General features: G+C 39.9%; 1 protein-coding gene across 2 annotated transcripts; it reads right to left on the bottom strand.

The window, feature by feature from the left end:
- Positions 1-243: 243 nt before the first annotated feature.
- On the bottom strand, positions 244-20698 carry CS (citrate synthase). Of its 2 annotated transcripts, none has more exons than XM_011375676.2 (11): positions 20050-20322; positions 10866-10916; positions 10178-10285; positions 9378-9443; positions 8919-9050; positions 8484-8672; positions 3237-3436; positions 2562-2691; positions 2338-2439; positions 1928-2137; positions 244-1614 (listed from the first exon to the last, which is right to left on the bottom strand). In XM_011375676.2, the coding sequence occupies exons 2-11, from the start codon at positions 10866-10868 to the stop codon at positions 1444-1446; spliced, it is 1311 nt and encodes a 436-aa protein (XP_011373978.1). In that variant the 5' UTR covers positions 10869-10916; positions 20050-20322; the 3' UTR covers positions 244-1443. The 2 variants fall into 2 exon arrangements, with proteins under 2 accessions (XP_011373978.1, XP_011373977.1); XM_011375675.2 differs by lacking the exon at positions 20050-20322 and adding an exon at positions 20496-20698 and having other exon boundaries at positions 1281-1614.
- Between the last annotated feature and the right edge of the window lie 32 nt (positions 20699-20730).

Here is a 20730-nt window from a genome sequence, read left to right as displayed (position 1 = left end):
CTTACAACAAAATTAGGAAGAATAGGGGCTAAAGGTCAAGGACTTCTAACCTTGAGGAAAGACAAATCTTTGGAAATCTCACAGGGAGCCTGCCTTCACATTAGGATTAAAGAATGCCAAACCTGTCTAAAGATAAAAGGATGCACAAGATAATTTACAATCCACTTAAGTCCATGATCTTGCCAGCCAGATTCCTTAACTCATAGTAGATTCTTCCAGGCCTTATTTAATAGTAAGCTCAAGCATTATTAATAAAAACATTTATTTTGCATTTTATACAGAACAACCTGAAATCTGCATCATGACAAGTTACCCAGGGGTTTATAGACAGTGTGTCCACCTCAACAGCGTGGTTCTGGGGATTAAGGATCCACACAAACAGGCAGGAGTTGTGAGGGAGGAAGGGGGCACAGCAGGAGTGTATTTCAATTCCTTCTTAATGTGGCAGGGTTACTATTTTTAATGCCCCTTATCCCAGGGATCTGATATTCAAAGGAAACCATGTCCAATCTTAAATTATTTCCCTGCTCAGAAAGAGGTGCTAGTACCCCTGGGACCAGACCATGATGATATCATGCTGGTCAGAGGATAGTGGCTTGTGTTCTGTGGAAGTAAAAAGCTTCATTCATGTTAAGCACTGATAAAGCCAATGACTGGGAAAGACCACATATCAGGCAGTGGTATATACAACCTGCTGAAACAGATCTCTACTTGGGACGAAGAAGAGAAGGTCCAGAGCATCCTCACTGAGCTTGAGGCACAGCAGATATAGAAAATCTCAAAGGAGGTATTAAAATAGTGGGGAACAGAACACTCCCAGACCTTAATTTTCATGGGATAATTTTAAAAAGAAATAAAAATCAAATACTGAGTGCCAGTAACAAATGCCATGGCCTTTATGGTTACCTGGTAGCATAAAAAATGCCAAAGCATACCCAGCTAACCAATGGATCTTGCTAGGAAGTGTCTGTGTGTATGGGAGAGGGCAATGGGACTTGGTAGAGCTGACAGTCCAACATGATTCTTGTTTAAAAGGGGGCAGAGTCCTGGTTCGCTGGCCTACTGATGGCTGGGCAGGGTGGAACCAAAAGGTCCAAAGCGACTGCAGATTCTCTGCAATCAGCTTTGACCCAGAGAAAGAGGAGCCAGATTCTCTCTAAGATGGTGGTGGTGAGGCCAGATTTAACCTACATCACATGGATTAGTCCTGGTCATCCTGCAGTTAATGGGCAATGCAAACCAGGCAGCGGAAAGGAGCTGGTTAGGGAAGAAGGGGTCACTTTTTATCTTTTAAAGTCTTAATTTATATTTTAACCTCAAACTAATTATCAGTGCCTCAGATACAATTTAATCTTAAGCCTTTAAAAGCCCCTTGAAACAAAACAAAAGTATAATTTTTTCAAGCTCCCTCAATTTCTGGTAGTTTCTTCTCAGTCTCCAGTTTTACCCTGACTTAGAGTCCACAAACTTCATCAGACCATCCGTGCTCATGGACTTGGGCCTCTCTAGAGGGAAGCCTAGGGCTCGGCTCCAGATGAGCTGTGCCAGTACACCCAATGCTCGTGACACCCCAAACAGGACTGTGTAGTAATTCATCTCCGTCATGCCATAGTACTGTATGGTAAAAGAGAAAAACATCTTGTTAAAGGCCCAGAGGTAGTGGCATATATAAATCCAGGGTGATAGAAATCTTAATCCAGTCAGCCTTAAATAGAAATGACACTAGGCAAAGTACAGCAATTGGGATTCTGAAAAGAGAGCACCCCTTTCCTCTTGCCCATACCTCCCCCACCATAGGCAACTTTATCAAAAGGATAAGGAAGAAGTATAAGAATCTCTGCTCTGACTAGGGAGTTGACTTTGTGCATGGCAGAGAACAGCAGGGTTTTGTACAAACTAGAAGGAAAGCAGGGAAAAGAAGACTCACCTGGAGCAGCACCCCACTGTGAGCATCTACATTGGGCCAAGGATTCTTGGCCTTGCCCTGCTCTAAGAGGACATGGGGCACAATCTTGTACAGCTGAGCAACCAGCTTAAACATGGGGTCATGAGGCAGGTGTTTCAGAGCAAACTCTCGTTGACAGGTATATCGTGGATCTGTCTTCCTTAGTACTGCATGGCCATACCCTGGGACAACCTGTGAAGAGTGATGGAAAAAAAGCCAGTTGTTATCTCTTATAGAAATTCTTGTCTTTTCTAAATTCTTCAGGGTAGACAAATGGAAAAAAAATTTCGAATTTAGGGACTTCTTCTCATTCTTTTTTCCTTAATTCTTCTAAACTGCAGAACTGAGGTCTTGGCTTCTTTCCTAGTTGTTAAGCATCTCTGCTTGCTTACCCGTCCTGAGTTGAGTGTGTTCCAGATGTAGTCTCGTAACTTCTCATCTGACACATCTTTGCCAACTTCCTTTTGTAGTTGTGTCAGCCAAACAAGTACTTCCTATAGGTAAGGTTTGGGGAATAAAAGAGTGTCAATACATGTGGCAGGAGAGAACATCAAAAGAAAGAAAAGGGTGAGAGTAAGAAAAACATGGAGCAGGAAAAGAAAAAGGACAGTCTTACCTGATTTGCCAGTCCATGTAGGGGCCCTGCCAGCCCATTCATGGCTGCTGAAAAAGACAGGTAGGGGTCCGAAAGGGCACTGCCCACCAAGTGGCTGGTATGGGCACTTACATTGCCACCTTCATGGTCACTGTGGGGAAATAAGAAAGGAGACTCAAGTCCAAGAGAAAGAGAAGAAAAGGGGCAGATTATGGAAACAGACCTTGCTGTTCTCTTACTTGTCACATACTAGCCTAGTTAGGGGCTCACACCAGCCTACAGCCAGTCAGTTAACATAAGCTCTTATAAGAAATGTACCAATCTCATTACCAGCCTTTGGTCACTAATCCACAGAGCTGGAGAGGTTACCAGTTTATGATGCCTCTGGGCCAAGCTCTGACTCTCACTTGATTTAATAAGTAATGGCCAGAAGAGGGAGCTCCTGGAAAGCTAAAGGACAACATAACGTGAGCAGCTAGTTAGTACCTTTTCCTATCTTGTTCTTGATGTGGTTATGGTAATTTTCCTAAACCTCTTTACCTTCTTTACTATTCCCCTTTCTTGCCCTGTATCATCCCTTATGCCGTGTTTCCATCACCTTGTTGCCTATCACCTGTTCCCAGAAAAGGAGACTGTTAAGGAGCTTTTCTTAAAATTTCCCACCAACCCAGGCTATGGTTGCTGGATCTATCTCACCTGTGGATGGTGAGGTACAAGCGCATGAGCTCAGTAAACTGAGCATCGGTATAACCTAACATGTTGGTGAAATTGTGGGACCAGTCCAGCTTAGAGTCGATGGCCCCAATACTGCTGCCCTCCCGGTAGAGATTCCGGTAGATCTTTGCTGCAACACAAGGTAGCTTTGCGATCAGATCCATACAGTCTTCGTAAATCAACTGACGGGGAGAAGAGGAAAATGGAGAAACAAAGGAAAAGATTTCTCAACAAAGAATTAGGCAGGGATACTATTTGTCCTCCATGTATTGGGGTTGATGGTTATATGCTGGGTGATTATATACAGAGCATAACAACAATAACTCTAACTGGATAACTACTATGACCCAGACACTGCACTAAATGATTTACACATACTATCATCTCATGTATATATGTATATTAATACATTATTCTCAATTTTTTACAATTCTACAAAGTGTATAATGACCTCCACTTTATAAATGGGAGAACTGAGGCTCAGAGTATTCAGTTAAATGCCCAAGTCAGAATTTGAACTCATATATTTAATCATGATCTTTCCTGCTACATGACTTTGCACTCAATGAATGTGCTAAGGCACTAGGTTTTAATAATTTTTATGTTCCATCTTTCACAGAAAATTCTGACCATATATATATATATGTCAACAGTCAAGCAGTGGCATTTAATTGTTAGTTAATATCAAAGGCTTCCATTTTTTTTAAGCACTTAATATAACAAATACTGTGCTAGACATACACAGATACAAATACACACACACACACACACACAGTTTTTCCCTATATATATTTCTTACAATAATTCTGTAAGGTAACATATACTTTATTTTACAAATGAGGATACTGGAGCCTGGCCAGGTTGAATAACTTACACAAGGTTATTCACTCAGCTAATAAGCATCGTCTGGCTTAAACAATTACTAACTCATGGCCACTCTTGTTTCACCTATATCCTTACTTTCCCAAATTATTTGGAGCTAATGCCACACATCGTATATTTTAACATGGAAATATTTAAACTGTTATCTCTAAAAAGAAAAAGGTCTTTCATAAACAAAATCACAAAACCATCATCCCACTGAAAAAGAATTTAGCAAATTCTCAGTATCATTATCTACTCAATTCCAATTTCCTTGATTATAAAAACCCCCTGCCTCATTTGGTTCATGACTAAAAATAGCCCACATTGCAATTTTCTGATGTCTCTGAAGTCTCTTCTAATCAATTTAAGTTCCCTCTTATGCTCTCCTTTTTTAATTATTTTATTTATTTATTTTTTAGGCAAGGCAACCCTTGGTTGACCTCACAGATCGCAAGGACCTTGTCATCTTACCATCCCTTATTTTTATTTTTTACGCCTTCAGCACCTGGTCTTCCTACACCTAGGAAGTCCTGATCCTGCTTAGCTTCCCAGATCAGACGGGATCGGGCTTTTCAGGGTAGCATGGCCGTAGACTTGCTCTTTTTTTTGTAAATTTGCGATTTGCAGAAAATCGGATCATTTGTTTTGCAGAATTTCCCACACATCTTGCTGGTTATGTACCTGTGATGTCATTTAACATGTTCCTCTATCTACTTATTTCCTATAAACCAGGCGTCCCCAAACCCTGGACTGCAGATTGGTACTGGTTTATGGCTTGTTAGGAACCAGGTCGCACAGCAGGAGGTGAACAGAGGGCAAGCAAGCAAAGTTTCATCTGTATTTGCAGCTGCTCCCCAGCGCTACTAGCATCACTGCCTCAGCTCCACCTCAGATCATCAGGCATTAGATTCTCATAGGAGCACTGGTCCCTGGTGCCAAAAAGGTTGGGAACCGCTGCTATAAACTGAGTTAGATATAGAAGCTTAAGTGATTCAAGTTCTTTTTTTCTTTTTTTTTAGCAAGACTATCTGATTAATAGTGTTATGTTCATTTATTAAGAGCAACGTAATATCTGGTTGTCTTTTTGGGATGTTAGTAATTGCCTGCTCAACTTTCATGTCTCAATTTTATCTTCTCAAAGGGATTAGAGAGGGTTTTAGTGTTTTGTGGGTTTTTTTTAATAGCTTAAAAAAATTCTGCTTTCATTCACGGTACTATGTATATAGAAGGCATGGAGTAAATACTTGCTGATTGATATTACATAGTGCTTGCTATGTTAATAAGCTAACTGGCTAAATGCCCTTATAAGAAGTCATGAGGTCTCAGTAGTGCTGTTGGAACAAAGCAAAATTTATAATAACTAGCCTAAATGAGTTAATCCCTATGAAGTCATGTATACTCAAGTACTCAGTGAATTTTATCAGTGCCACCAGGATTCTGTAAGAATACTGCCAAAATTAAAAAGCTACCTGAAACAAGAAGTACTTAGCTAACATTTGCAAGTTCTCGGATTACTTACATGATAATCACACTATTAACTATACCTCCTTGCAGATTTACATCCCCCAAGCAAGTAGGTTACTTCCAGAAGCCTGCCTGCATCAAGAACATGCAGTTCTAAGGGACCTGGATCCACTAGCAGAATGCCAAGAACAGGATCCCAGGCTAGGCAAACTAGTATCTGTGGAGTATACTAATTTTCAAAATCATTTGCAAAGTATGAATGGCCACGTCATAAAGAAACTACAAAAAAGGATTGTTTCAACTTCTACCAATGAAGATTAAGTTTATAAAACAGCAAGTATCAAACCAGGTATGACAATGTGGGATCCTTACCACCGCTTTTTGTGGTGGTCAGTGCTGTATAGTCAAGAAGAGTTAAAAAAGACAAAACAACAACAACAAAAAAACAAAGAAAACTGGCAGAGAATTCCTGCTTATTCCTTCTTTTATAAGTTAAGACTAAAGTGTTATTTAGTTTGTATCAAATCATTCTTCATCTAGAAAGCTTTGGAAAAAAGGAAGTTAAAACATGTCACCATCACAACTGTCTGGAATAAAAGCAACAAAATTGACCATAATCATCATTGTGAGCCACCATCTCTATTGCTAGTAAAATTCTGACCAAGTAATTAGCTATCAATCATTATTAAGAAATCACAGAAAAAGAAGAGAACCAGTATTAATGGTGAAGAGGCCGTAGAGTGAAGCAAATTCAAATTCAAATCTTGTCTCTACCACTTACTAGCTGCATGACCTTGAGCAAGCTAACCCTCAGTTTTCCCATTCAGTAAAATAGGAATAACATCTACCTCCCGGGGTTTGCCTGATGATTAAATCAGAAAATGAACATAAAGCACTTAAGCATAATATTTGGCATGTTTTCAAGAGTTGTTAGGTGTTAGGATGATGATCTTATTGAAACAGCTTCAAAACCTACATATATCTTTTTTAGGCCTTACAAAAGGTTAGGTTAGCACCTACTTTGCAAATTTTACTCAACTCAACAAAGGCTACTTCATAATCATAGTAACTTCCTGATCATGAGTGAAGTTATGCCAAACAGAAACAGACCTAACTCTTTGGACACAAGAGATTACACTATCTAAAGTCATATGAACTATTACGGAAGAAATGCTGTAGACAGAAGATCATCCTCTTGCAGTATATGCAAAAAAAAAAAAAAAAAAAAAAAAGGATGAACTGATGATTCTAGCAAAGACTCAGATCACATATAAACTTAACATAAATTTTTAAACAGAAATAACCAGCTGAATGCTGTCATGTTAATTCTTCTTAAGTAGCCATGGTTAAATTAACCAACATAGAAAACTGAACTGAAATAGCATGTCTGACCTTTAAGAGAATTATAAGATGTGACAGCAAAAGAGCATCAAGCACCACTAAACTAAGCACTAAACTTACTGGTGCTACTTTTTATGTAATGTGAACTTAGACATACATCCTAAGGCTGACAAGTAAACTATAATTGCTTATACTCTCCAGAAGACTGGCAAAGTCTTGAAATACAACCTGTTTACCTCAAGACAGCCACCCTCAGATGACATCTCTCAGACAGATGATGGAAGAACAGTCAATCAATGGCTGTGCATTGAAATGGAGGCAATAGCAAGCAGATGAGTACAGATTCATTTCAGTGATTTGATAAAGCACAGTGTGAAGCAATGCGGCATGTCTGGATGCCTGGAAAATATAGCCATCTATTATAAAGTAAGAAGAAGCTGTTTTCTTCTCTCATCATGATAGTCAAGACAATAGCACTGTAAGTAGTAACTGGCACTTTTGGGTATCGAGTTCTAAAAGACGAGTTTAAAACAGAAGAACTGTAGGTCCTGATTTAACCTTTTGTGTTATGGTGACCACACAGATAACAATTACTTGAATAGCATTTAAAAAAGAAAATAAAAAGCAATATATTCAGGTTATATGACCTTCTGAACCTGCTGATGTGCAGCTCTACAAATGCTTTAAGTGCTTATAAATGTGTATATTCTGCACCATTCCAATACCTTCCTCCTCAGTGTCAACCAGCCTAATATCAATTGCAAACCTCCCTCCTTCCTCCTCTCAAAAGCAAACATAATTCTCTATACACAGTTGGCACTGAAAAAATATTGACCCATCAAATGAAGTAAGATCTGTAAAAATCCCAGAGATTTCACTAGGCCAGTGGGCCATGACACTATGGCCCACAGACCATTCCATGTCTTGCATCATAGTGAACTCTTTGGGGCCTTCTTAGCAGTTGGCATCTTCTGGTTAAAAGTCATTTAATATACCTGCTTTGCAAAAAGCAACTCTTCTGTTCCTACATTATCTGTCTCTGAATAAGAAACAAACAAACATTCCAGGATACTAACCACTCTTCTGCTCCTGACAGGTAACCTGAATAGATTAGTCCAGAACTGTGGCTGATTGGCACTAGTTCTCCTAGACTCTAAAGTTGCCTTAGCTGCCATTCACATTCAACTTGTAAGATTTCTCAAGGTTCTCTTTATTTGAAGAAGAGAAGGAGTCTCACTGTTCTTTTGGGAATAGTGAGACTACTCTGAGAAATCTTCCTGCAGGGATCTTGCAGTTAAGTCACATCTATTTCAATGTTCCAACAGTCTTGTGTACAAAGCGCTATTATAGCAGTTACTGAATTATAATTTATTTTTTACATGTACATCACCCTAATAAAACCAATAACTTTGGTGACAGAAAGCACGCTCCATTTATCTGAGTTTCTGGCATAACTCAGAGAAGCAATTTTCCTAAAGATTCTACATTCCTTTTTTTCCCTTTACACTCAAGTTCTTTGAATCCTTATCACATATCAATCACCACACCAAAATTTCCTACCTCCCAGTACTTGGTTCGATTGATACCCTCTGCATATGCTCGGGCAAAGTTACTTTCACTGTTGAGGGCTGTAATGGCTGCACTCAGCTGAGACATGGGATGTAGATTGGTGGGAAAGTTGTCCAGCATGGTGACCACATGGGAAGGCAGAGCTGCCCGCTTTGCCCACTCTTTGGAGAGCCAAGATACCTGTGGAAAAGGAGACACAGCTTAAACTAGGCAAGGAAAAAGAAGATAAATAAAAAAGACAGTGCCATCAGAGTAAAGAAAACCTAAGAGAATTCAGTCCACTCATACAGCAGAACTCTGCTCTGATTTCTTCCCCTCACTGTACATTTTTATAACCACCCACAGCTAGGTCAGGATTAAGTAACTGAGATTAGAGAAAGGCAAAGAAGGAAGGGAATAAGAAAAGCTAATGTCCTTCTGCTTTACCTGTTCCTCTGTTGGGATCTGTCCAGTTACCAACAGCCAAAATAAGCCCTCCGGCAGCGGCTCATCCCCACCCTTAGCCCTGGGCAGCAGTTTTTGGCATTCAGGGATACTATAGCCTCGGAAGCGGATACCCTTAAAGAAGAGTAAGAATTACAACTCTTAAATTTATTAGCCTGGAAACCACATACTTAACTCATCCCACTCTTATCAGACATTTCAATAAATTAGACAACTTTTAAAGTAAATCTTCATTTAACTTACTTTTGCTTTGTATTTTTAGTTTTACTAGTTGACATATTAAAAAGGTAAAATTATTCCATATGTACCTATTTTCCATCTTCCAAAATATGAAGGTAGGTGCTTTATTTTATTCTCTTTATCCTCACTGGTCTAAACCACAGTGTGCACAATAGTCAGTAAACTCAAAAATTATTAGTGATTGATATGAGGGTCTCTTACCTCATCAGGATCAAGAACTGATGTTTCATATACCAATCCCTTCATGCCTCTCATGCCACCATACATCTGAGGAAAAGAACAGGAAGTAAAGAATAGAATAATTCAGGCTAGAGCCTGTTAGTGCTTCATAGGCTCTGGGAGAGGAAATTTATCTCTGACTTGCAAGACTTCATTTGGGGGAAGATTTCTGAGGAGTTAAGTTATTATAGTATGGAACTTTGCAAGGAAGGCTGTTAACATTGGAAATGAAAATTTTAAGTTGAGAAATTACTATCCTTATTTGATGTTTCTGTCTGTTTGCTTCCTTTTCTTATTGAATTTTATTTTTCTCCTGCCCCCTCTTACCCGCTCATTCCCACCAACCAAAATAAACAGAATGGAATCTATTACAGAGGTAGAAGGTACAGACCAATGGCTAAACACTGCTGTGGAATTATCATCTGAGTGCTCAGACTCTCAGGATCAGAGAAGAAGCCATCCTTAAACTGTTTTAGAGGGCAAGATAGAGCTGTGGTTTAACTGGATGGTCAGTAAAGCATCCACTCAGAGAGAGCCCTGGCCCCAATAGCTGAGGGCTTGGGAAAAGAATAGAAACTTCATTCATCCCTCCTGTAAGTGAATTAGGTTAGGCTCAGCTATTAAATCTGTAGAAAAGAATGATCTAATTGCTAGTGAACACTATTAAGCATCAACATTTCTGTGTATAGCACAGAATAATTCTGAATAGTCAGTGAAGAGAACAGTACTTTTGTTGAAGCACATTACAGAGCTGTTTTGCAGCCAAAACCCACAACGCTTACCATGTCCACAGTGATCTGGCCCACAACCATCTTGCCATGTTGTTGCCTGAAGGTCTTAATTCTAGCCTGCTCCTTAGGTATCAGGTCAGCCAATACATCTTTCAAATTCTAAAAAGAGAAGTAGAGAAGCTAAGTTATCGTCAAAATGTTGACTAGATTTCCTGCAAAGTAGGTATATTAAGATTGCTTTTTAGAATTTGGCTTTCTCTATCTGCCAGGGAAGACTGGTCAACTATTCTGTACAGATGAGATTAAAAGAATTAGAGGGAGACAGGAACAGGAAGTTGTCTTAATGGATAGAGTTTAAATTTGGGAAGATGAAAAAGTTCTGGAGATGGTTGGTATAGGTGATGGTTGTACAATAATGTGAATGTAATTACTACCATTGAACCAATACACTTAAAAATGATTAAAATGGTAAATTTTATGTTATGTATATTTTACCACAAGTAAAAAAAAAGATTAGGCAAAAATATTTACTATTCCCATCTCAGCACACTATTGAGCAAATTATTTCTAAAAATGAGTAGAAAAATAATAGTTATAACAGCAATAACAATAACGGACACCTCCAGGAGATACTCAAGATAATGATGACTGTGTGGTAGCCAAACCACACCACCCCTTGCAGCCCCATGCTAGGGTTAGGCTGCTTTAATGATTCTTAGTCCTTTTTTCCAAACCTTACCATGGAGGAAGCACTGGCATGCCTGGCAGCAAGAACAAGACAGGATGCATTCTGCAAAGAAAACACAAAAATTTATGTACTTGTTACTCTTCCCTCCTAAGTATTAAGAAGGAGTGACAATGACTCAATCCTTCTTTCTTCATCTTAGCCTGTAAAGACAGCTTGACATAAGAAAGCTGTAAAAGACCCTGAGCAGCTTAGGAATTACCACGTCTGGAGGCAGTAGTTTTAACTCTGCTTCTTGCATCCTAAGTTTCATTAGCATTCCCTGAAGAGAGATTCTTTCCCATCATCTGGGTTCCAGGGTTGGGCTTTGTATAGCACAGAAGAAAGGTCAGAAAGGCAGTTATTAAAGAGTTCCCAGTCCATCCCAATCTAGCTGTCAATAGTTCTGAGTGGCCCTGAGAAAAGTAAATGAGGGCATTGATCAATTACTCAACCCTGCTGGTTAAACCTCTCCAGCACCTAATCTTCCGAACACTTCAACCTCTCCAGTCTAGGAGAACCCACAGGCAGAGGCCGACTTTCACAACACACCTCAAATGCTCCTGAAAAAAGCACAGAGCAGACAGAACATCTACAAAATAACAGCTGACAAAAGACCACTCAACAACAGCAATGGAAACTAGAAAACTGAAACATCTTCAAAGCTGAGCGCCAATAATTAAGAATGAGTTGTGTACCCAGGTGAGGAAAACATCTTAAAAGGGGTGAAATAAAGACATTTCAAACAAAGTTGAGAGTTTATCACCTATACTCCTGCATACAAAGGAATTTTTAAAGATAAACTTCAGAAAGAAAATTGTCCAGAAAGATAGGTCAGATTTAAGAAGGCTTATCCCTCACTACAAAGATAGTGTAGCTAGCCCATGTTTTTCTATATTTAGAGATACATTTTTTTTTCTCCAAAGAAAACAACTTTGAGATTTTTGAGTTGCAACAGAAAGTTCGACACTGCCTCTGAAAAAGATGACCAAATATACTACAGTAGTAACCCCCTTATCCAGAGTTTCACTTATCACGGTCTGAAAATATTAAATGGAAAATCGTGGGAATAAACAATTCCTAAGTTTTAAATTGCATGTCATTCTTAGGAGCCTGATGAAATCTTGCACTATCCTGTTGTGTCCCACCGGGATGTGAATCTTCCCTTTGTCCAGAGTATGTATCCACGCTGTACACGCTCTTGCATATCAGTCACTTAGTAGCAGGCTGTTATCAGATAGACTATTGAGGTATTACACTGCCTGTGTTCAAGTAATCCTTATTTTACTTAATAATGGCCCCAAAACATAAGACTAGTGATCCTGGCAATTCAGGTATACCAGAGAAGCCGTAAAGTGCTACCTTTAAGTGAAAAGGTGAGTACATTACAATAAAATATTTTGAGACCACATTCGCATAACTTTTATTACAGTATATCACTATAACTGTTGTTTTATTATTAGTTATTATTATTAATCTCTTACTGGGCCTAATTTATAAATTAAACTCATAGGTATGTACTTATAGGGAAAAATCATAGTACATATAGGGTTCGGTACTATCCACGGTTCCAGGTATCCACTGTGTGTCTTGGAACATGTTCCCAGTGGATAAAGGGACACTACTGTACTAACTAGCTATTAGCTTTTCTACACAGGATTATTTTGAAAATAAAATTAGATAGTTAAGTAAGCTCCAGTTTCCTCATCTATAATGTGTTGCGAATACCCACTACACAACTCACAAGGTTATCTTGTGATAATTAAATTAAAATGTATGCAAAAGCACTTTACAAACTAAAAAGGTTACACACATATATACAAATAAACTAATTCTGGAGCAAGTCTATACGTTTCCTCCTTTTGCCAAAAGGCCAGAGACATCTTTTCTATTGCATTGCTGTCTGGTTGCACTGAAAACCATTTGAACCAGTGACACTATATAAATTCCAAAAAGCTACATGCCTAGGGCTAGGGTTAAGCAGGACCTGAGGCTTTTCAGATTTTAAAACCTCTCATTTTGAAAAGGGAATGTACCCTTCAGAAAAAGGTTATTAAAAAAAAAAATCAATCCAAGGCTAAATTTAGAGAACATAGGCAAACTTATATGACCCTACAGAAAGGGGGAATGCCTCAATTTGTTAAGCAGGGCTATTCTCAACTCCTTTCATTAACTTCCTAAAGAGTCTCCTCTAGTTCACTGAGGACCTTTTGGGCAAGAAACAGCACAAAGATCCCTTTAGCCTATTCACCCTACGAGGGGCGAATGGGAGCCAGACCCAGCACTAAAGTAACTTTGCCTGTTCTTACTAGTCACCACAAAGTGGGTACGGGAAAACATGTGAATAAGTTCAAACTATTGTTCTTCAGAGCTTACCATGTTCAAGTTTTCCATGCTCCACGGTCCCATGATCCCCTACTATAGAGGCCCCATCTCAGTGATCATATCAGCTCTGCAGCAGACCATTTAACTGTGGGTCGTTGGTTATTGCAGTGGTTTGGTTGTGTTTTTAAAGAAGCAGGAGGGGAACATATTATTTGAGAGAAGTTTGAAATATCTCCATAATGATAATTTTGCTACTCTTAAACCATCTTTAAGTTTCTATAATGGCTGGCTTCTTCACTGGCAAGAGGAAAGATTATAAGAACAGTTTAAGGTCCTATCTCAGTCCAAAAAAAAAAATCTATACAAGCTCAACAGATAGAATGAGAGCCCTTAAGATGAAAACGAAAATTCTCTCAGGTTGGAGGTCTTTCTTCCATCAATATGAACAAAGAACAAAAACAGTTTTTTCCCCTTGTAAGAGAAAACTGCTAGAATCAATGAGCTGCCCTCTCCTTTTATTTAAGATTAAAACCGAACAAAATAAAACAAACAAACAAAAAAGAAATCAGAAAGAAAAGGGTGGAAGGTCACTTAACAAGGCTGTAAGAATGCAACATCATTTAAAGGAATCAGATGGGTCATGACTGGATTAGACATTTTTCAGATGTGTTTATATGAATGCTACTTTGAGTGAATGGTTAGGGAAGAGGAACTTGGAACTAAACTATCACTCCACTTCCACCAACAGCAAAGTCTTAATTTCCTTTGTAGAGCGCATCTTTGTCATTTAATGAGAAGCCTCAAGAGTAACTTAAAGACAGCTGATTCCAAAGGTCCCCTAATCTCCATCAGCAACACTTCTTAGCCAGATCTCCAATTTGCAAAGCAGTGCTAATTTGTGAAGAGCTTAGCTAGGCAGCTATAAAATAAAGCTAGTATACACTTCCTGGCTATGTGACCAAGTCATTTAACCTTTCCATGCCAGTTTCATTATTGGTAAAATGGGAACAATACCAAATCAAAGGATTGCTCTGAGGATTAAGTCAACATTTACAAAGCATTTAAAACTATGTCTGGGACATAGCAACTGCCTCTGTATTTGTTATATAATAAATATGTAAAATGAAATTGTATGGCCAGTTTCTCAGTGTCAGGTTTAGTCATATTTTTAGCTAACCTTGCAGCTTAGGAAAAACCTAAAGAAATCAGGAAGGTTTTAAAGCCAGCAGCAATTCATTGGTATGACCACTCAAAAGGCTAGAACAGGAAAAAATTTAAGTGAGGACAACTTTACCTAATGAGTAGAAGACAGAGCACAAGAATTAGAACTAGGAAAGGAAATCTGGGTTCTAGCCCCAGCACCATTTTGATATAACCGTGACGCCCAAAGCCAAACAACTAACTACTGTTTCCCTTTCCTTCTCCATATTTAGGTTAACACTCAAGCTACTTGGCTCAAAGGCTGATTCTAAGCCTCCAACAAGGACATATGTAAAGGTACTCCAAAGTACCTTTTAAAATATGACTGCCTAGCCAGTGCCATTAACATTACCTGGGAATTGTTAGAAATGCAGAAATCTTGGGCCTCACCTCAGACCTATGGAACCCAAGTCTGCTGTTTAACAAGCTCACTAGGTGACTCATATGAACAATAAAGTTTAAGACATACGCCCATAGTCTAAAGTGTTAAGCAAGAGAGCAGAGGATAAAATGTGAAGGCTGGGATGTGGAGTTATCAAGGATTAAGTCCTAACTCCAGGTCCTGCCACTATCCTGTACGTTACCTTAGCTATATGACCTAACTTCTGTGGGGGAGGATGCAACTTTCTTCCTAGAGTCTTTCAGCTTGTCTAATAATTAAATTTATGTGATACAGATTAACGAAAAATAACCTAATTTAATATATACATACACTTGGGAACCCAACATACATGAGAGGTTCAAAGGCAGAAAGGAAAAATGAAGTAGATATAATATTCTGAACTAAGGATCATCTTAGGGTTTCAGAGGGAAAGAAGGATAATAAGAGCAAATGTTCAATAATTAGAAGTTTGTCATAAAAAGTCTTATGGTGATAATTATTATGAGCAAGGCCCCTAATGTAATTCATTAAGGGAGAAATAAGTTTCTTGTGAGCCTGTAGGGTCTTAACTGCCTCCAGCTCAAAAAATTCACATGCTAAAATGGCACATTTTGGGTAGGCCTGTTCTGAACCCCTAGGCTTTTACAACTCTAAATTGGTAATAATAAAGCCAATTTCAGGGTAGACAAGTAGACTATATAAAATAATTTTCATTAAAGCTCCTAGAACAAACAGTGCCTTCTGCATAACTGAGTTCAATAAGTGTTTGTTTCTTAGAACTGTGTTGGCTTATTACCATCTCAAGTGTCACAATTCTTTCCTGGAGGTGGATTCCAGGAAAGAAGCAGTCAAGACTGAGGAAGAGATGAATGAATAATAATTCCCTGTAGCTGTGGAATAGGATATAAAGCCTCAATTTCCTTTAAGGGCCTCCTAACCAAGAAGGGAGAAGTCAGGAAGAGGAAACGAATTTAACAGTGATCTCCAGCAGCAGAGCAAATGACCCTAGACAGGAGATGCTAGAGGATCCAAGGCTATACCTCTCCCCTGGCTGCCAAAGAAAGCTGCTGAATAGCTTTGTACAGTACATTCAGGCTATATTCACTGATGGAACAGGCAGATTACAAACCCGAGTCATCCTAGACTTTCACCTCTCAGCTCTTCTCTCAATTTTGGAGGTGTAGCAACTAGCTTTTGGCTTCTGGTTGCATGCCCCATGTAGTTATCCTACTGGAACAGCAGCTGTCAGGTGAATCGGGGAGTCACCTCACCAATCAGTCAGCTCCTTCATGAGATGGAGATGGAGAGAGCTGTTTCCAAAGATAAGGATCTACTCACAATGTCTGACAGCCAGACTTCTCTACAGAGTCAGGGTGGGGGTATCACAATCACTAAGAGGCTTTTTCACACTACTGTCACCCTTGCAAGAACTCTTCTAGTGAGTTTGCTAGTATTGATAGAAGTGAGTTGTAGCTCTCAAATGTGCTAAGATGGGAAAATAGAATTAAAAGAATCTCTATCTTAAAGGGCCAAGGGAGAAGAGGATTAGTAGTATATGCAGGAAATTGTGCCAAAGACTTGCCTGTAACACTTAGGGTATTTCTGGAATAGGGTATTGGCCAAATCACTTACCAAAAATCGATGAAAACAACTCCCTTCTCCTCCAAACTACAACAACTATAGAATCCTACTTGGATAAACACCTACTCAATAATGTGGTTATTTCTTTCTTACTCCTCTTAGCCTATCATAATCATTGCTCCACATCGAAGACCTTACTTTACAGGAGAAAAGCCAAATTTTCTTTGATCCTCCATCGCAGGCACATTCAGATTATGTCCTGCCACATAACTAGGAACTTCAACATTAAAAGTTTGAGAGAGATGCTCCTGATTGTAAAAGAGCCCTTGTCCTTCATCAACAAAAGATCTGAGCTTGCCAAGCAAGCAGAACTAGCTTAGTTGATGAAGCAAACATAATGCACTAGTAACTGCTAGGAAAACTCTTGTGTTGCAAAGGCTTCCAATGCAGAAGGAACAACCTGCATTAAAAGAAAAAGAACACACATAGGACAAAGACTTCTCTCTCTCCAGAACCAGATCAGAGAACTAAAGCCATTTAATATCTGTTTCACAACGGTGATATTGGAAGTCTGCCTGCAACACTCTCTCAGGCCACTTAATAGCCTGAGCAGAGTGATCGGATTTCATACTTTGACCCTCTTCATACTCACAATGAATTTCCTTAAAAATTTTATCTGTCATTTCCTAACAGACTCCTCCTTACAGGTTTGCTGACCATTCAATAAGGAAGACAGAAAAGACACCAATTCAGCCTCTAAAAGAATCAAGAATCCTAATTTTCCTTTTAGTAGAAATCTTTACTGTTTTTAACAAATATTCGCTTAACACCTACTTATTATGTGCACACTAGTGAATAAAGTATATAGGATTTGTCACCTTACGACTGTTCCCTTACAAGTTTTAGCTCCTAATGTTTTGCTAGAGGGATTTACAAGAAACTTTTCCTAAAGTATTTGAAAAAAAGACTAGGAAGACAAACCTAGAGAAAATAGCCTAAAATGGACTATTACTTAGAACTGTCATTTCTGAAGTCAATTTTTAAAATAATCACTAATTCTGAGGGGAAAAAAAACCCCAAATACTCAAAGTTTCATATATACATTCAATAAAGCTACAAACAAAGAGGCCTGCCTGTGGCTTTACTGGCCCAACAGAAAAGGACCACTGAGCATCATTAGTTAACTGAAGCATGTGAAAAAAACACACGTTTCCAGATCCTATCCCACCTTTGCTCAATCAGAATTTGAAGGATTCATCAATGTGCAATCTGAACAAGCACCCCAGGTGATGATGCCCACTGTGAACTTACAGACCTTTTACAATGACAGCATATTAAAAGAGATACAGGGCTCTAAGAAATTTGGGCAGTTGAGGGAAGAACTGAACAATAGTTAGAACCTAAGATCACTACTGTTTTAAATTTCACATCTTACTCAACTCTATCAGATAAAGCAGTGAAATAGGGCAAAAGAATTATTGTGTGGCTTTAGAGAGATCCATCAAGTCTGGTTTCCTGCCTTTCTGCCTGGATTCTAAGAAACAGGAATGCCAGCCTTCCCTTCTAACTACCTACTTCACCATGCTGCCTCCCCACACCCATGAATTCACCAGCTATCAATCTAAAAGCCACTAAGAAAAACAGATGCAATCATTCCACCTCCAGCACGTGATGATGCTTTACTCTCCATATTTCACCTTTGGTCCATCTAGTAAGAATCGAGGAACTGCCATTACTTTGGGTGGGCTGATAATCAAAATGAAGGCACGGAGATTTGAGCACTTGCCTTTAAAAGGCTTTAAGCCTAAGTACCATTTCACAGGACAAAACTGACTTGGTTTGGTTGAGCCCAACTTCAGACTAGGATTTATACAGGAGATGATGTGCAGTGGTGCAAGTCTGTGGAAAAGAATCATGGGTGTTTATTTAAATATCTTGAAAAAGTCTAGAAATGATCTAGAAATACTTTTGGATTGATTTACTGTTATGAAACATCCTAGCTTGGAAGAGCAATTCTCAAAGGTAAAGCGAGTAACTAGGGTTGATTAAGTCACACTGGTGGCCTTACTCTAATTCCCAGCCCCAATCCAAACCCAGATCACCTGTGGAAAGGTAGTATTTACATCATTAGCCAAGCCACCAACAGCTAATAATAAAGCCACTGCTTAGTATAAATTCATTTGGATAAACAAGAAGTCAAATTATCTGATGACTCTGAATGTCTCTATCTCCCATTTAGGAGTTCATTAAATTACCTAACCGTGGGTAGGGTGAAACAATAGAATGATTAACATTTGTGTCTCCTAACAAAGTCAAAAAAATCTCTTCCCTGAAAAGTGAAACTACATATGACCTTGAGAATCAAAATGGTAGTGGTCAGTTCTCCCAGGTCAGACGACCATATTTTTGCCTTCCAAAGCGTACCTTAAGAGCAAAAGTAAAATCGCGTACCAATTAAGCTTTAGGCCAATCTAGAAAGCTCAGGCAGGTGCTAGCAATGCTGACAAAGTGAAAGGCTTCTTGGTATCCCGGTCATTCTGCTGACAACTCAGGAGATTTCTAGTCCTGAGTCTGTTGGGATTTGCTAGTTTTAAGGGCGAAAAGCCTTTGTAATGGCTTCCAATTTACAGGTTTCTGGGATCCTTAGGTCCATGTCTAACAGAAAAATAAACAAAATAAAAATGACACAATTACATAGCCTTGTCATTCCAAAAGCTTTCTGAGTTTCATCGGGGGCTTAAGAGACAAAATAAATTAAAAACGTAAATTCTAAAGCCTTTTTCAAATTCACTGCAGAGTTAGACTAACTGGTCTGGGTTAGCAGTTCTGCAGTGAGCTAATTATGGTGTCCCCTATTCTGTCAAAACACTAGCTAGAACTTACTTCATTTCCCAAGGGGATTCCTTACCTTGTTCCCTGGCAGCAGGAGAAGCAACAGTCAAATAAGACAAGTATCTCCCAAATGATCAGCCTCTACCCAATACAAATCCTACAGGCTTAACCTTGTCTACCAACTATGCAAACCAAAATCATTCTAAGACTTTCTTTTCTCTAAGGTGCTGGCAACTTTAATCTGTCTGTAGAAAAGTATTAGTTCTTTGCAGGAGTCAAGGTCACTTGTGGGACTGTCTCTGCTTGGATTAGAAGGCAAGGCTGGGACTCGCTCAGCACAGCAGCTTCTCTGTTTAAAGGGCCAAGTTATCCACAGACAAAAGTACTGGTAACCTGAAATTGAAAGCACCAATACTGCAACAATACTCCAAGGATCCAAAAGTCAACAAAAGTCAAGTAAAGGGCCCCAAAGAATGAGTGGAAACTCTCCTGGGTAGAGCAGACTTAGGAGCAACAGCAAAACCTGGGTGATCAAGTGGTAGGATTGGTCATGTGACCTTGGGGTTACTATTTCCTGCCTAGTGTCTTCACTTAATGGCCTGTAATTTGGAGGAACAATCCTTCTGGTTCTTTCTCCAATCATATGTGACAATCATGCAGGTTTTACAGGAACGCTCCACTCCAGTCGAACCATTCTATATCAACAGTAAGTGCAAGAGTCCCAAGGACAAAGAGGACCCGAGTCCCATTACTCTAGCAGAAATTTCTACAGTTTGGTCATGAAAGGCTTAAATAATTAAATAATTGGGTTGGAGAAACGGAAACAGGCAGTTCAGAAATTGACAAGACCCTCCATAAAAAACAGAAGCCAAAACTAACCAGCGCTCCAGCTCAGGCCCCGGTAGAGTGAATACATCTGTTTACGCTGCCACTCTTCTCACACCTGCTCTCTCCTCCAAACAGGCTCTTTTCCTAACTCCAATGAAACACATTATGTTCTCCACTAGCGGCTCCTTCTTCCAGGGCTACTCATCACCGCCTTCCAGCCTAAACATGCGGGGTGACAGTAGGGTCCGTCCTCCCCACCTGCCCAAGACCGCAGGCCGGCGGCGAACAGAGAGCTCACTTCTCCTCCAGGGGCCGGAAGGCCAGCAAAGCACATGGCCCTAGGAGTTCCATGCACAGCTGGCGGCCAGCCAAGATCAGGGCCCCTTTAAGGCGCGCTGGGATGCTTATGAGTAGGGGAGGGAGACCTCGGGGCTTGAGGGCCCGCAATCGCCTCAGCCCCACCCTGGGACAGCGCGCTCCCTCCTTCAGTTGCTCACCTTGGCCCCGAAGAGCCGGGCGGCCGCAGTAAGTAAAGCCATGGCGAGCGAACTCGGGGATCTGGTGGGGAGGGAAGGAGGGAAAAAGAGATGCGGCAGGAACCGGAGTCGCCGCCGCAGCACCAGAGGCCGTGTGAACGGGTGGACAAGGTTGAAAGGAGGTGGCCGAGGGAAAGGGTAGACGAATCGGCGGCGGCGCCCAGCCTGGGGTCCTCAGCGAGGCCCCGCCTACCGC

Source organism: Pteropus vampyrus, unplaced genomic scaffold (genome assembly GCF_000151845.1).
Source record: "Pteropus vampyrus isolate Shadow unplaced genomic scaffold, Pvam_2.0 Scaffold276, whole genome shotgun sequence".
NCBI classification, from domain to species: domain Eukaryota; kingdom Metazoa; phylum Chordata; class Mammalia; order Chiroptera; family Pteropodidae; genus Pteropus; species Pteropus vampyrus.
The sequence above is the reverse complement of the archived record's forward strand: the minus strand, read 5'-3'. Positions and strand labels throughout refer to the sequence as shown.